The sequence below is a fragment of the Xenopus laevis genome, chromosome 4L (assembly GCF_017654675.1).
Source record: "Xenopus laevis strain J_2021 chromosome 4L, Xenopus_laevis_v10.1, whole genome shotgun sequence".
Taxonomy (NCBI): domain Eukaryota; kingdom Metazoa; phylum Chordata; class Amphibia; order Anura; family Pipidae; genus Xenopus; species Xenopus laevis.
The window spans coordinates 83,162,943-83,180,008 of NC_054377.1; the positions used below are offsets into that span (position 1 = coordinate 83,162,943).

Sequence of the window (17,066 nt, forward strand, 5' to 3'; positions counted from 1 at the left end):
TGTATGACACTGATGTCCTCCAAAATTGTAATCCATTTTAATTTGTTATTCGTCTCTTGCTGTCGGTGATCCAATAAATGCAATATTTTGTCCAAGTTAAGCAGGAGAGTTAAATATAACAACAACTTTAAAGGGTTAGTTTTGTCATATTCTTTTCTCAGGGTTACTCTGACTGTGATTTCCTCAGCTAGAGGCCATCTCTGACTGCTCAGCAGAATTTCCTGTGACTCCCAGTTCAGCTACGCCTTTTCCTCTGTTGTTGACTGGTGAACGTGGGAAAGCCTCAGCAAAAAGCAGACCTAATACTGAAACAAAAGTGGGAAAAGAGAGCCAGGAACCATTAATAAAACGGGAGCTTGACGAATGTACATCATGCTGTGATACCCAACGAGAATGAAAGTATTGAAAAAATAATATGAAGCGTGTCCCTGGAAACTTGTGTGCTGCTTACAAACACTACTTTAATCAGTAAATCAAGCTCGCTGATCTTGGAATTATAGACTTAAAATTTGCTGTGATTATTTGGCTGCTGGCTAGGATAACTGGATACATGTATTGATCTTGGGATTTCTTGTTTACTTCGGAGAAGGAGACACAGGAACGTCTGTTCCAAACATGCTCTATGGAATGATAATAGTTTGGTAGGAGTAGGAGAATACTTTCCTGGAGAGAGGGATAAAAGACAAACAGACTGGATCTTTCCTCTTCTGACTTAGAACAATGGTTTTGCATTTGTTTCTGCCTTTTGTGTTCTTTTTCTCCTTGCTTTTAGTTAAAACTGGTAAGAACATTTTTTTATTATTATTTCCTTGAGTATAGTTTGACAGCCTCAAAATACGTTTTTTACTTACATACACATTTATTTTCTAGGTAACACTCAATTATTTCACCATACACATTCATCATCAATAAGATACATAAGAAATGCAGAGGTTTCAGAGATTTTAACCTGGCTTTTAAACATACATATGAAGGCAAAATAATATGAAAGGTGTTTATAGTGTGACCTACATTTCTACTCTCTTAAGAGGGCACAAATAATGCACAGACAAAAGCACTTCTGGTCAAGTGATATTTTAAAACTGATTAGCAACAACACTAAACACATTGATCTACAAACTGATGAGATCACCACTTCATATACAATGTATCTAGCCAACTAGTTCAGGGACGCCTTGTATCAATGTATCAAACAGTATCTAAAACATAAGTTTTAATGTAAATCCCATTAAAAACGTGGTAGCGCGGCCATATACAAACTCACAGCATATTAATCGCATAGCTGTGTATATAAAAAAGCACTTGAGTCTGATAGAAATATCTTATTAGTCCCCAGGAGAGACACCAGAGACAATGAAATGAATGAACATTCGAAAGTCATCAGGGTGATAGGGGATTTCAGTGCAGAACATGAGGAAATTAGACAAATTCTCACCAAACATTGGCACATCCTCCAACAGGATGAGGAACTATAAAAAGTTATAGGTATGAGGCCAACAGTCACTTTCAGGCGGAGTAGAAACCTAAAAGATAGACTGACTTATAGCCATTACAGCAATACAACTAAACCTACCTGGTTATCAAATATAACGATGGGATGTTATAAATGTGCATCATGCAAAGCATGCCCCTGGATCCAAAAAAAAAACCAGTTACTGTTAAAGGTAGATCTTATATCAAAGATTATAAGATAAAACATTACATTAACTGTAAAACAGCAGGAGATATATATATTGAAATGCGAATGTGGCAAGAACTATGTTGGAAAAACGAAAAGAGAACTCAGACGTAGAATTTTAGAGCACATCAGTGGCCAACCATATAAACCAATTCCACAATGGAAATACAGCGGCAATGAAGTTCTTTGGCGTAGAACACATTAAACCCACCACAAGAATAGGTGATATAAACAAGAAATTGTTGCAATGTGAGGCACAATGGATATATTGGTTGAAAAGCAAATCACCTTTGGGATTGAATGAAGTTTTTACCTTCACTCCATTTCTATAAGAATATCACACAACAAACCATAACCCCAGATACAGGAATGTACATAAAGTAAAAATAAGTTCATTAAAAATAAGTTTATTAAACATATAATACTCAATTGAAATAAAAATTAATTCTTTATAAATAATTTGATCTCAAACAAAAAATTCTTTGCACCTAAATTAAATGTTTAAATATCACTGTACTGATGTAGAATTTACTTATGTACAGGGCTGGATTTACATAGTGGGCGCCCCTAGGCCCACTGCCGTTCGTCACCCCCTGTCCCCTCCCCTTTCATCATCTGGACTGGAGCAATGGGTTTTCATTTGGAGGGGTTGAACTTGATGGACTTTGTCTTTTTTCAACCCAATTTAACTATGTAACTATGTAACTATGTAATGGGGATTGGTGCACAGGAAATTCAAAAAATTATTGTATCTCCAGTGCATCCCCAGTGTTTTTGAACCAATGTGGGTGTGTTTGGGCAGCATGCCGCCCCCCTAAAATCCTGCCACCCTAGGCCCAGGACTAGGTGGCCTTTCCACAAATCCAGGCCTGATTATGTAAGCCAAAAAGGATAAAATTTATAGGCACTATAGGTGCACGCTTCAAGTAATGGGGATAATATGGAGAATAGTCCAGTTAGCATTATAGTATGAGATTGAACGAATGGGCGATATTATGCTAGCCAAGTAAGGGCAAACCACATTTGAAATGAATGGCTATGAAGCTATATCTCTGGACTTTCGACATTAGTAAGCGCAAGCACTAGTGAAAACCGGAAGTGACCGCAGCGTAACGTCAGACACCTTGTGACGAAGAGAGATGCCGGCACCTGGCCTATTTAAACCCGGAATGACAGCGTGGCCTTCACTTATGCCCCTGACGAAGCTGCTAGGCAGCGAAACGCGTTGGGCGGTGTAGGTGGAAGGTGGTGTGGATAGCTCCCACTCTTCCCGACGTAGATAGGTAGAATTTGCATGGAGGAAAGCTTGGAAGGAAGGGGACTGGAGGCATGATGCCTTTAAAGTAGAATTTGAAATCTTACCTTGGCAAACTAGAACGCCGATACCTTAGTAAAACTTCCAATATACAATTATATCCACTACCGAACCATCCTACGCTTCGTTTTTAATTACAAGTTATTTAAGGGACACTGTCCCACACAGCTATGCGATTAATATGCTGTGAGTTTGTATATGGCTGCGCTACCAAGTTTTTAATGGGATTTACATTAAAAGTTATGTTTTTGATACTGTTTTATACATTGATACAAGGCGTCCCTGAACTAGTTGGCTAGATACATTGTATATGAAGTGGTGATCTCATGAGTTTGTAGATCAATGTGTTAGTGTTATTGCTAATCAGTTTGAATTGCTTTTCCAACTTTACATTCCTTAGCCCCTCTCTACATATAGGGTCTCTTCTCTCAGCACACTTGGGTTTGGTCCTTAGGTTCAGCTCAGAACAACCTATTGTTCCTACAGGTCATCGCTGGAGCGGAGTTACACTACCATGTACCATCAGATTAAGCCTTCCATTAAATGTTTTCTCAAGCCTTCTAAGGAATCCCATTGTAGAGAAATTTCACACCTGAAGTGTGAGAAAGAATTTTCACACCTGAAGTGCCCCACCCCCTTCATATTTCTTCATCAGCTCATTTACTAACGTTGGGAAAATCTTAATTAAAAACAAAAATCTGATTTGTTGTCATCGTTTACTGCACTAGAGCGAATTGGCACAGCGTCATTATATGAACCCCAAGTTCATATAATGACATTTATGCAGAAATGCCTTCCTGTCCCACCAAGGGACATATTTTGAGCTATAAAGTGATGATGAAAGGTCATACGTGGGCATTCCTTCAGAATAAGTCGGCAGCTTATCTGTCCATGTATGTGGTCAACTGATTTTCATGTGTGAAAACATATCCCCTGCAATCTGTCTATATTGTCTCAGTATGTGCACATTTATTCCCCTTTGAACTTGCATGTATGCTGTGATCATTCTCTTAATGACTTCCATATATGAGCAGTTAGATTGGTGCAAAAAAATAATGTTTAAACACAGAGCTTAATGGAACCATTTGCTTTATGCTTGGTCAGTGGCTGATGTAATGTACAAGGCTCCTTTCTGTAAAAGTTCAGAAACATACCTTATAGGCATTCTAGACACATTACAATACTTAATCCTAAAAAGGAATTGCTCAAGTATTGAATGGCCATACCTCCCAACATTTTGGAAGTAAAAAGAGGGACAAAATTTTTTTCCGCACGTAGAACAGCATTTTTTTTTACCACACCCCTTTCTGTGGCCACACCCCCTAATTACCATGTTCATTTTACAAAATTTGGCAGGTTATGAAAGTTTGAAAATATTTCTCCTTATCTAAACTGTTTTTTTGTGTCTCAGAATTGTTACAAAGTATCTTATTTGCACCTGTAAGCTGTTCTGTGCTCTCTGCTAAAAGCCAATTAAGTGAGAAACTTTGTTTCTTTTTCTGACTGTTCAGTGCAGAGAAAATAGGGACTTTCCAGTACAAATAAGGGACTGCAGGTTGAGCTATCAAAAGGGGGACTGTCCCTCCAGTTGGGAGGTATGAATTGCAAAGATACATTTTTTTCTGTTCTCCCTCTTATTAAATGAGGCCCACTGTCTTTGCAAAACCACAGATCATTATTTCTCAAGTAGCTTGTCCCATCCCTGACCCCAAAATGATAAAGATGTCTGGTGCACTTCATCATGCTTCATAAGAAAATGTAAAGGTTTCTCTGATATCATCTCAGCTCCTCATCTTTCTTTAACATGACTGCTGATCATTCCAATGCGTTATAAGGTAATAAAGAAAGTATATTTCGATCCCAAATTTCCTACATACTAATTAGTAACCAATGCTTGGTATTAGAGTTTGTAAAAAATATAATTGCATGTTTTGGGATGTGACTTAAAAGATCTGACTTTTCTATCCAACAGGAGCAGTTCTTGATGTCACCTTGGTGTCACTTGGAACCCGTGCAACAGACTTTTCCTTGCGGTGTGTGACAGGGGAACGAGATATGCATGGCTCAGACCTGCATATAAGGCGAGATAACAGTATTGTACGTACTACACCCAAAACACAATTTAAAATTGCCTCTGGTTCAAATGATGTGCGTGCTCATGGATTTGTAATAAATGAACTAGTTGGGGTCCTCATCTGTACTGGAAAAGGGCCTGCTGAGCAGACTGAAATACTCTACGTAAATAACTTCCCAAATGGTAAGCTTTCATTTAATTCCTAATATTCTTTGTAAGATAATTGGGACTCAGTTACTAACTTTGGTGCTTAACTGCACTTGGACAATTTACCTTTTTCCACTGATTACGGACAAGGAGCTATTTATTGTCTTGCAATAGTATTATTGTTTATAAATATGTTTTGTTAAAATAATGTAGAATTATATGGCTACCTCATCTGTTCATATTAAATGTTTGCGCTTATTTGTTTTTTGGCTGGATAGGTGGGCCATAAACACTAATAAATGAACATTTAAAACTTCAAAAACGAAGAAAAAAAAGCTCACAAATTGCAGAAATAATAATGAAAAAAATAGATAGTTCTGAGAAAACAGACGTAGTAGCTGTTCATTGCTAAAATCCCTATTATGTGATGTACAGGCATTATACGATGTGTGGTGCTGATACTGGGGAGTGGTGAGGTTGCAGCTGGAATGCTGACAGATGTATTTGTAGAAACCTTTCAGCATCATATGTGAGTACTTTGCTACTGGCTCCATGTTCCCTCAGCACACAGTCTGAAGCCAAACACTTGTTCTAGTTATAAACAGTAATGATGGCAGGGTCAGACTAGGGGGCCCATGTAGGTTTGTCACTGGTTTTTTGTTTTTTTTAGAAAACGGGCAGGGCGGGCCGGTAATGTGGGGGGGTGGGCCAGTGATATTGGGGGCGGGTGACGTGGCGATCAGTGATTGGCTGATCACCATGTCATTAACTGCAATGTCCTGTCTGGATTTCCTAATTTGGAAATCTGGATAGGAACTTTTCACCCGGGCAGCACTTCCAAAAACCGGGCTGTTCGGGTGAAATCAGGACAGGTGGCAACCCTAGACCTATGGCCCATCTGGGCTGCTGCATCAATGCCCCCAACTGCAACCCCTTTTTCAGCATCCACGCGCGTACATTTTGTGCTTGTGGCCGCAATCGGGGCCAGGGAAGGAGGTCGGGGACAGCAGCAATAGTGGGTTTAGGCCATCTGGGCACACTGGGTTTATTCCCCAGAGTTCGGCTGTCCCAGTCCAACCCTGAATGATGGTAACTTTAAATGGTTGTACCACTGTCAAAAAATCGGCTCCACCAGCACTGGAGCATTGTGATTATGGCATATCTCTTATAAATACTTCTGCTATGACTCATCTCCTTATAACAAATAAATGGTATATGAAACCTTCAATGTCACAGCATACAACAGAGTATTATTTATAAATGTGTAAACAATACATAGGGGCAAATTTACTAAAGGGCAAAGTGGCCGTCGATTGAGAAAATTTGCCTAAAAGACAATCGGCAGGGACATTGGCAATTTACTAATAAGCGTAGAGGACAATTCACTAGCGAAAGAGCTCAGCTCTAACAAAGTTTTGAGCCGTATTCGCCAGGCGAATTTTCACTCAGGTGAATGATACTTATACCTGGCAAACTGATAAGATGAAGCTACATCCTCAACAATCTTGTCAGTGACATCATATCCTGTATGCCAAAAAGTCATAAAAAAAGACAAAACGCTGGCATTTTTTCAGATTTTAAAGTGGGATTACTGTATATTTAAAAGTTGTAACTGTTACAACCATTATCCAGAAAACCGCAGATCCTTACTGTCTATACATATGCCAACAAGACCTACTACATGCAATGCACCATAAATAAACCTATACGTCAGCAGTTTAGCTTACCCTTACTCAGAGGATAAACAACTGTTCTCATCTTTACCTTCAGCTGATCTGATTCCAGTCAAAGTTACTGTGACAGTAAGTGTAAACAGTGATGTAACGTTGGAAGCTAAGATAAACAGGCATGAACTTGCAGACATCTTATGGAAATACAATGGTAAGTAAATTACCTTATAGCTTCAAATAGGGTCTTAATTTATTTGTTGTACCCTGTTTCTTGCAAGGTGCTTTGTAATGTACAAACAATTATACACGTTAATGAAAATTCTCTCTGAGGTGAATAGTTTATGTATGTAACAACATCATATCTTTATATTTAAGGAACCATGTTTCACACCACCTACAAAGGGGAAGTGACTGATAAAACTGCCCAACTAAACATGCAGGCGGTGAAAGTATCTCATGCAGGGATTTACAGTGCTGGTTTCATGGGAGCAAGCCCTCTCAACAATGCCTTCTTTCGGCTCATTGTCAGAGGTCAGAAAAGAATTGTACTGTATTTGTTCTCTCCAATTGTCAGTAACAGAGTTCTATTGATAAATCAATGAACACAATGCTTTGGCTGAAGAATTAAGAAAACAACAATCCATATTTTTAAATAAGATGTTTATTTATAAAATGCAACGTCAATGCATATGGCAAAAAAAGATGGATACAGAAGTGGAGAGGGTATGAAGGAAGGTTAAGCCCATTTCTTTTCCATACGCAATTAACTATTTATTTTCTGGTATTTATATAGCACTGACACATTTCTGTACACACACAGATATGGGTAATTTTATCAGGAGACAATTTTCTGTAACATTATCAATCACTAAATTTTAATAAAATGCTTTTCTGACAAACCATGAGGGTGCCTGTTTTTTATTATATAATGTAGGACAGCGAAGTTAAGGAATAAAAAATGCGATAAGTCAACGGTAAAAGAAAGACAGGAAAGGGAAATAAGAAAGAGTTGAAACCCTTCATAGACACGCAGGTGCAGATTTATCAAACTCTGAAAATTAGAGCTTACCGCAGAAATACATACTCGCTTTTTATTTATTCCTATGGGATTTTTAGAAGAATATTTTTCTATGGGTCAAAGTTACATACAATTCACCATTTCATAAATGGTGAACTTTCTATTCATTCCTATGTGATTTTAAGAAGCGTATTTATCAAATGGCAAACTCTTAACTTTCGCCCATCAATAAATATGCTTCTAAAAATCCATAGGCATTAACGAAAAGTGGGTGCGTTTCCTGTGATGAGCTCTTGGCATGTTCCTTATGACAAATTCAAGAAATAAATTAAAGGTAAAGATTAAAAAAAGAGGAATAATTAGTTAGGACCCAAACCCTACACATAAAAAAAGTATTCTGTTAGAATTTTCCTTAAAACAAATTCAAATTCAGTTCTTAGACCAAAGTAGAAACTAAGAAAACAGTAGACATGGAGGAGTTTCTTAAATATATGTAGTTTGTGATTAAATTATGCTCTTTTTGTTTTACACGAAACATTTTTTAAGAGAATAGATGTTGCTATAAATTTATTTCCACTTGGCGGTGCCAAATGTTAGGCACAAATCATCTGTATAGTAGCTGCTTTTATTCGCTGTTTATTGTTAGATTTCTGTATAACAACAGTTTCCTGTGCTTTTCCTCTTTTTATAGGATGTCCAGATAATAAATGGGGCCCATCCTGTCAGAAGGATTGTCGTGAGTGTTTAAATGGTGGAATATGTCACGACAGCAGTGGAGAGTGTATATGCGCTCCAGGTTTTATGGGAACACGATGTGAGAAGGGTATGTACATTGATATTTTCTCTGCCATAATTTTCCCTGTTGGTTTGGCCTTCTCATGTCTGTCTATGCAAACATTGGGCATATTTGTGACATAAATGGATGGGCAAAAAACAGGGCCACATCTTTGCTTTCTCCACAAGCAGAGAAAATGCAATATGTTCCATGAGCTTTTGAAGTTGTGTTTTAAATCCACCGCACTCTTGCAATTAACATACACTGCAAAAAAATTCTGTGTGTGCAGATCCATAAACATAAATTGCTGTTGCCATGAGCTTAAGTTGAGAAAATAACAAGTTGGTATTATGAATTTTCATCTGGTTAACTGCATTTCTGTATTTATTTCTTAATGATTTCAAGGCCTTTTTTTTTTACATATTTACAATATGCCTGTAGCAAGGAAAAAAGTGATAAAGGTGTCTGTCAAAACCCCTTTCTATTAACTAAAGAAAACCGTGTAGTTTCCATACAGTCATGTTACTCTTTATGGTTGTTGCTAATGGCAAAGAGCAAAAAGATAACCATTTTGAATGTCGCCCTTCAATGCTATTACATATGGCTTCAATAATGGCTTAAGAAATGTTCTGTTATTGTAACAGGTACTTTAAAGTCAATTTTATATTATCAGTGCCTGAACATTTGCACAAGGATTCTGTATGTTGTACCTTCCACGTAAAAACTATGCATTGACACAGAGTTCAATAATAAATAGTTTTCTGCTTTGTATTGCATAAAGTTTTTTTTATTAGCCTGCAGAGAAGGAAACTTTGGCAGAAACTGCCAGGAAATGTGTAAGGGGGAGCATGGCTGCAGAGGGCGTACCTTTTGTCTTCCAGATCCATACGGCTGCTCCTGTGGAAGTGGTTGGACAGGTTCACATTGTCAGAAATGTAAGAAATATTTCATAAGTTACCAGTAGCCACATGAAACTTTATGGCCTCAAATTTGTAAAAAATTTGATCTAATGAAGTAAGCTATAACAATTAGCAGAACATAGTCCAGCCGGATAAAGACACCACTAATTAGGGCTCTTTTAAAAAAGATAAAGAAATAAAATCCCAAGCCACCTGTGTGCGATAAAATGTAACAAAGGGTTTATGCATCCTGGTAGAATTTTTTTATATTATAAGAAACCATATTTATATGTTTATGTAATATGTACAATAATGAATAAAAAGGTTAATTTAATCCTTAAAGGGGTTGTTTACCTTTAAATTAAGTTTAAGTATGATGTAGAGTTATATTCTGAGACAATTTGCGGTTGGTTTTCATTTTTTATTATTTGTAGTTTTTGTTTTTAGTATTTTTAATCAGCTCTTCAGTTTACAATTTCAGCAATCTGGTTGCTAGGGTCTAAATTACCCTAGAAAACCATAAATTGATTTGAATAACAGACTGGAATATGAATAGGAGAGGTCCTGAAAAGAAGGATGAGTAAAGTAATAGAAAGGAGTGAAAAGTATAAATGTGTAGCCTTACAGAGCATTGTTGTAGATGGGGTCAGTGACCCCCATTTGAAAGCTAGAAAAATCGCTGGCGCTAATCGTACGCATCGATTCGTTTTCCGAAGTCGCCCGAAGTTTCCTTGTGAGGCACAAACCGCCGCGTGTGATTATCGCGGCCATTTTTCATTTTAGCCGGCGCAGAGTGAGGGATGACATTTGGGGAGATTGGTTGCCGCAAAGACGAGGCGACCAAATCTCCCCAAAACGCCCAGTGTGGCTATACCCTTAAAGGCGAACAACCCCTTTAGTTACTTAGACAGCCTTATTTCCTGGGAATTATGGGATGTTATCTACTCCCTTCTTGTAAAATCAACAGTTTACTTGTGTTTTGTATGTATCAGGCTTTCTTAAATCTGTTTATAAAGCTGGGCACAAGTGATTGTAGCTCAGTCAACAGCTGAATTATTAGAAAATTATTTTTATTCTCAAATTTGGTCTATTAGTTTTCACGTGATAAACCATAAAATAATATTTTTCTCAATTGATATTAATCTGATCCAGTGTATTAAGATGCCCTTTCTATATCAGCTTTGACCAGGGCTTATTCCACCATTCATGCATTAATTGACATCTTGTAATTACAGCTTGTCCTCCTGAGAAATATGGGGCAAATTGTGCCTTGCATTGTCAGTGTAAAAATGGTGGCTCTTGCAACAGTTTTAGTGGCTGTTTATGCCCTTCAGGATGGCATGGACAGCACTGTGAGAAATCAGGTAACAGTGAAACCTCTTTATATCCAGTATCCAAGTTTATGTAATTGGGACCATGGTGATATGTTGTGTATTGTACCTTGCAGACAGGATACCCAAGATCATAGATCTTCCAAATGCAGTTGAGTTTAATTTGAATTCCACTGCGGTATTAACCTGTGCATCTTCTGGCAACCCTCAGCCCTCCCGTGAAAGCATTGAGCTTCGCCGTCCTGATGGCTCTGTATTGGCTGTGAGTTATTTGCTCCGTTTTTATATAATTATTAGTAATCAGAAGAATTGGTAATCATTTGTATTAAAATTTAGGGAATCATTTTCCAGACATTGATGTGAAACAGTCTGACGATCACGCAAGTAAATGGGGGTGTAGGAAAGTAAAAGTGAAGACTGAGGTTCTAGTTTAATGATGTGGGCACAACATTTCTGTGTGGAGTGGTGCTCAAGTGGTCAGGATTACAAGATTCCCATACTTATTCCTGCCCTTGACCTGGCATACAGTACAATGTTACTTTTGTGCTATTTGTCCATGTAAGCAAGTGAGAGGAGCAACAGAAGTAACACAGATCCTGCCCCATAACTAACTTGTGCAATGCAAGGTGAGAAGGTATGCCTTGGATGCAAGTGTTCACACAGTTTCCTATCCTGTCCCCTACTCATCCCCCCCCTCAAAATTCCACATCCATCAGTTAGGGCATTTGTAAATGACCCCTAAAATGTTATGCACTCATTTATTTTTGCATGTGTTTGTATGTTGTTCTTAACAGTATTGCACAAAAGCAGATCCTTAAAGGTTCAATGTTTTCCCAGCGGTGCCACAGTGGCCTACAGTCCTATAGCAACATAAAACCCCCTGTTTTTCCAAAATGTACTTTCCTCCTCTGCATCCAGGACTTGAGGAGACATGGGCACTATGCTTTCTTACAGTCCAAGGAATTTGATGCTCATGCACATTAGAATCCTGCACACCAGGGTGGCATATGCTGTGCCAGAGAAGATTAAGTGGTTGAGGTGCATTAGGAGGCCAAGTAAATGTGTTTAAAGGGTTTATTTACTGGCATGGCATAGCAGTGCAATACCATAAAAGTAATTTATATATTCACTCTTATTCATTATGCTCCTATAGATTTGATCAAACATTTATTGGCCAAGTTAGTTTCCAGATATGTGTAGCAGTACCTCGATTAGTTGATATATCAGTAGAGTACAACAAACGAGGGTCACGAAAATACTTTTGTTTTAATTAGTAAGGTTGCTTTCTACAAATGTTTCATTTCATTATTTATGTACAAAGTCCACTCTTTGGTTTACTTTGCCATTTTTTTTGGCCCACCACTCTCTCAGGCTAGTAAAGCAGTGTTAGATCGGGAGCGCAGTACGTGTGAGTTCACTGTGCAGTCACTTACTCTGACAGACAATGGGTTGTGGGAATGCCGTGTATTCACTACTGGTGGACAAGACAGTCGCAAATTCCAAGTTTATGTTAAAGGTAAGGGAAGCCATTTCTTGTTAAACAAATAAATTATTTATTTGCTTATAAACTGTAATGAAGTGAATGCATTCTTTCATGCACACTGTGGATATCAGGGTTTTAGATTAGGATTTACTAATTAGGGTTGTAGAATGTTTACACAGAACAGGGAATAGATCTGTTGCCTCAAAGCATACCTCCCAACATTTTGGAAGTAAATGAGAGACAAAAAAAATTTTCCGCATGTAGCACAGCAAATGTTTTTGACCACACCCCTTTCTGTAGCCACACTCCCTAATTACCATGTTCATTTTACAAAATTTGTCAGGTTATGAAAGTTTGAAAATAATTCTCCTTATCTACTCAACTGTTTTTTTGTGTCTCAAAGTATCTTATTTGCACCTGTTAGCTGTTCTGTGCTCTCTGCTAAAAGCCAATTAAGTGAGAAACTTTGTTTCTTTTTCTGACTGTTCAGTGCAGAGAAAATAGGGACTTTCCAGTACAAATGAGGGACTGCAGGTTGAGCTGTCAAAAGAGGGACTGTCCCTCCAAAAAAGGGACAGTTAGGAGGTATGCTCAAAGTCACAAGTGCAAGGTTGAGAAAGATACTTATAGCCTCAAAAACACACCCACTGCACAGATACCATTCTGGACACCGTGCTAGCACTGCAGATGTACTTATTTGGACTATACTTGGGTCAGGAAGGATTATACTTAAAATGGACAGGGAGGCATAGTTTTGTTAAACCAAGGACGATGATTGGATGTCACAGGACCAGCCCCACAAGGGAAGAAATGGTTAAATGGTTGTATGTAATATTAATGAAATGTCCCCCAATGTCCTCACGAGCTTTCAGGATGTGTGAGCTATTATTTAATACTCTGTATTGTAATACTCTGTATTAATATATACCTCAAATAAAGCTGTCTGGTGAATTTCCTAAGAGAATCTGTTTGGTTCAAGTCAGGCCCAGGGGGAATTTCGGGGCCAGGCTCGATTTGAGTAAGTATTTATTTAAATCCAAGAGGAACTTACTCACCGTGGACGAGAATCTTATATCCCTGGAGGACTATAGGAGGATAAATCCGACACACACCTCCTATTATACTATGTCTTTTTCATTCCTTAGTACCGCCTAAGCCTATAGAGCCACCACTTTTGTTGGATCGACAGAGTCAACAACTGACCCTTGCTCCACTGCGCACTTTTTATGGTGATGGACCCATCAAATCAATCAAACTACTTTACAAATCTAGGGATAGTGATTCTCCATGGGAGCATATTATAGGTAAGAAACATCAAATACTGTATACTACTAATTTCTGAGTTAATAAATAAATAATAATTTGCTAAGAAGGAATAAGACAGAAAAGAAAAGAAAGAAACTTGTACTAGGCCAAACTCACCTTATTGCTCATTCTGGTATTCTACAATATGTACTCTTTTAAAAGATTGCTTCTGTCCATTTATATATTTTTAATAGTGTCTGATCCCCAAAACATAACCCGTGCTGCCCAAGTCTTGACATATACAGTTTTTTTATCATGTAAATATGATAATAATTCCTCCATACGCATTACCTGCCCCATTTCAGAAATCCATTTGCTAAATGTGGGAGGTGATATAGATTTCCAATGTCTAGGTATCACCATTCTTGCAGCCCCTAAACAGTACCCAATTAGAGAATATTTATACTTTGTCTTTGAACCTGGGATCATTGTTAATAAACCAATACTTGGGTTTTTCTCTATAGGCACCCCCGATATTATATTAATTCCCTCAAACACCTTGTCCCAAAATTCTTTCAGCTTTTTGCAGCTCCACCAGATGTATAACATAGATTCTATTTCTTCATTGCAGCACCAACATAGTGCATTTGGAGTATGATATATTTTTTTTCTGCAGTATGTCAGGGCAAATACAGATTTTGAAATAAGTGGTATAACATGGTACAATGAAGGTATATCTTTGGTGTCAAAAAAGTGCCTGCAACCCACACCAGTCAAATATTTCTGACTGCAGATAAAATGTTAAAGACAAATGCCCAATAAGCAGCCATCTCACTTAACTTGGGATAAACTTTGTTATTACTTCCACATAAATGTGCATGCTGAGTTGCAACAGGCAGCAGAAATGTGGCAGTGGGGAAAAAGGGTAAGTGCATAGGAAAATATTCCAAAAACAAAAACATAACAGCGGTTGTAAATAAAAAATACTGCTTATGCCATGGGACTGATGTAAATGATAACATAGAGCTGAAAGGTATTAAATACTGAAAAATATGGTGACAGAGAATATGGTGTTTGAATTGACACTGTACTTCTATTGCTTAGATTACAGCATAGCAGAAATGTCTTAAATTCAACTTTTGTATTTTTCACAACAGTGAAACAGAAAGAAAATATCACTCTACAGAAACTGAAACCTGTAACCACATATCTGATACAAGCACAGTTGAGCCGGCCAGGTCCAGGAGGAGAAGGCCCATTAGGACCATTGGCTGTCATGGAGACTGACTGCCAGGGTAAGAGTTAAGCAACAGTTTGTGGTAGGTTTATGAGCCTTGCAATGGAAGAGCTGGACAAAGCATGTAAATATAGGCCTATAGGATCCCAGATAAGAATTTGGCAAGGTATCCACTACTTGTTACCCTAAACTACTTTATAGCAGAAATAAGAGCTTTATTACTAAATAAAGTTACCCTGTCCTGGGTTTATAATCCTGAATGAAAAGATGTAGATCATTTATAAATTGAAGCTATCAGGTTCATGCAATACCAATTAAGTTTTTTTATTTTCTAATTAGAGCCAACAGTGAAACCAGTCATTAAGGGTCATGCAGTGGAAGATACAAATACATTGTACATCAGTTGGAACCTGCCTTTAAGTTCAGTTATTGGTAATGGCTTCCTGCTGCGAATTTATCATCCAGAAAACCATCTTATTCGGCAGGAGAATATCACAAATATGAATGTGCTGTCTAGAAAAGTCTATGGCCTAAGCACCAATAAAGAATACACTTTGAGGGTCCTCATATACCACTGCAGTAATTTAGGGCCTCCTTCAGAACCTTTTGTGGTCACCATCAACAGCAAGGGTAAGTCAGACATACACTTAAAGCAAATTGCAGAACTGTTGAAGACATATAGGATTGTTTTCTTTGATGATATATGTCTTTAGACATCAGAAATGGTTGCAATCATGGGATACTCCAAGGGGAAAAAGCAAAAGTGTAATTTGCATGGTGTGGCCAGGAAGATCAAGGCATTACCATGCATGCACGGGGAATTTTTCTACATTGGTGTCCTTGTCAACAGGGCTATTAATAAAGACCCTTTGGCGAACGAGCCCTGCTAACCTAGTAATATGTGGTCCTATGATTACTGACAGTAGCCCTGCACAGTGCATTAGCAATAAAACTGGTTCATACTGTTTTGAAATACTCCTAAGGACAGTTTTATCATCTATCGTTAACTCTTTATGAGTGGTAACAATGCATGCCCCTCATCGTAGAGTTAAAAGTAGTTAGATTTAGCTATTTACTTTCTGCACTGGAACGACTCGTCAAATACATCCAAAATAATTGTCTTTCTCCCCACATGTGATACATATCATGGAGTATTAGAGGCTGGTTTATGATTGCTCAAGTCTTTTGGCTTGAGCAATCATAAAGAAAACCCAGCTTGAGTTAAGGAAATCATGCAGGGTTTTGGGGAAACAAAACCTCAGTAGTTGAAATATTTTTCCCCAAGTGGCTTTTCTAAATAATAAAAAGCTCAGCAGCTATAAGGTGCTAACCTTTATCTTATTTAAGAAAGCCATCTTGGAAAAAAATACAGCACCTCAACTAATGAGGTTTTTTCCCTAAAACCCCATGTAAGTTCCTTAACTCATGCAGGGTTTGCTTTATGATTGCTCGAGCTGGCCCTTTAGTGTACAATGCTGTATAGTTTTTCAAACACATTCTGACAATGTGACTTGGGTATCAGCTTTGATTAATGTGTCAATAATAAAAATATTGTGACTGTCAAGACCAAAGGCTCATAGGGACATATTTACTAAAGTGCACATCTTTTTCTTTGGCTGACTATGCCAAATTTTGCATCTATAGGTCAGGTGTATTTTAGCTTCAGCCTTGCATATTTACTTACCGTCATAATTATGCCATTGAGAGCACAATGTGGCACAATTTTGCTGGAGTAAATACTTTGCATAATTACATCAGCATATTTTTCCATACAACAGTAATGAGAAAATGTGCAGGTGAATTAACACCAAAGCAATAGTGTGTCTGGTATATTAGCAATTTAGCACAAATATCATGACATAGATAATGAGATGCTAAAATTGCTGCTGCATCAATTGGTGTAGTATAGAAAAGATTAAAAAGACGCAAATGTATGCCAATGTAAAGCTAATACACATGTCACACTCGCAACATAGTAAACTTGGAATATTAGAGTAAAACATTTCCTGGAACAAAGAGCTAAATTATAGTGACAGTCACTGGAAATATGTTACAGTTGGCAATCATGTGATTCAGTCTGTACAGCTTATTAATTGTTAACTGCAAGGGGCAGAGTTAGAGTAACAGCCAATATCTCTGCAGGTCCGTCTCCACCTAAGGACCTATGTGCTGAGGCTTTCTCCAGGGATAGCAT

At 37.8% G+C, this 17,066-nt stretch overlaps 1 protein-coding gene across 3 annotated transcripts in view; it reads left to right on the forward strand.

Moving 5' to 3' along the window:
- Positions 1-263: 263 nt before the first annotated feature.
- The window catches only part of tie1.L (tyrosine kinase with immunoglobulin like and EGF like domains 1 L homeolog), a 29,613-nt gene continuing 12,810 nt past the window's right edge, over positions 264-17,066 (forward strand). Inside the window, exons 1-12 of one of the 3 annotated variants that reach the window (XM_018258298.2) lie at positions 264-781; positions 4,966-5,250; positions 6,985-7,095; positions 7,260-7,415; positions 8,594-8,725; positions 9,472-9,612; positions 10,812-10,940; positions 11,024-11,169; positions 12,279-12,423; positions 13,536-13,694; positions 14,793-14,930; positions 15,212-15,502. In XM_018258298.2, coding sequence (XP_018113787.1) covers positions 721-781; positions 4,966-5,250; positions 6,985-7,095; positions 7,260-7,415; positions 8,594-8,725; positions 9,472-9,612; positions 10,812-10,940; positions 11,024-11,169; positions 12,279-12,423; positions 13,536-13,694; positions 14,793-14,930; positions 15,212-15,502 — 1,894 coding nt within the window. In that variant the 5' untranslated portion in view covers positions 264-720. Of the gene's footprint in view, positions 782-4,794; positions 4,829-4,965; positions 5,251-6,984; positions 7,096-7,259; positions 7,416-8,593; positions 8,726-9,471; positions 9,613-10,811; positions 10,941-11,023; positions 11,170-12,278; positions 12,424-13,535; positions 13,695-14,792; positions 14,931-15,211; positions 15,503-17,066 lie in introns of those variants that run through there. The other 2 variants (XM_041590423.1, XM_041590424.1) reach the window with 2 other exon arrangements.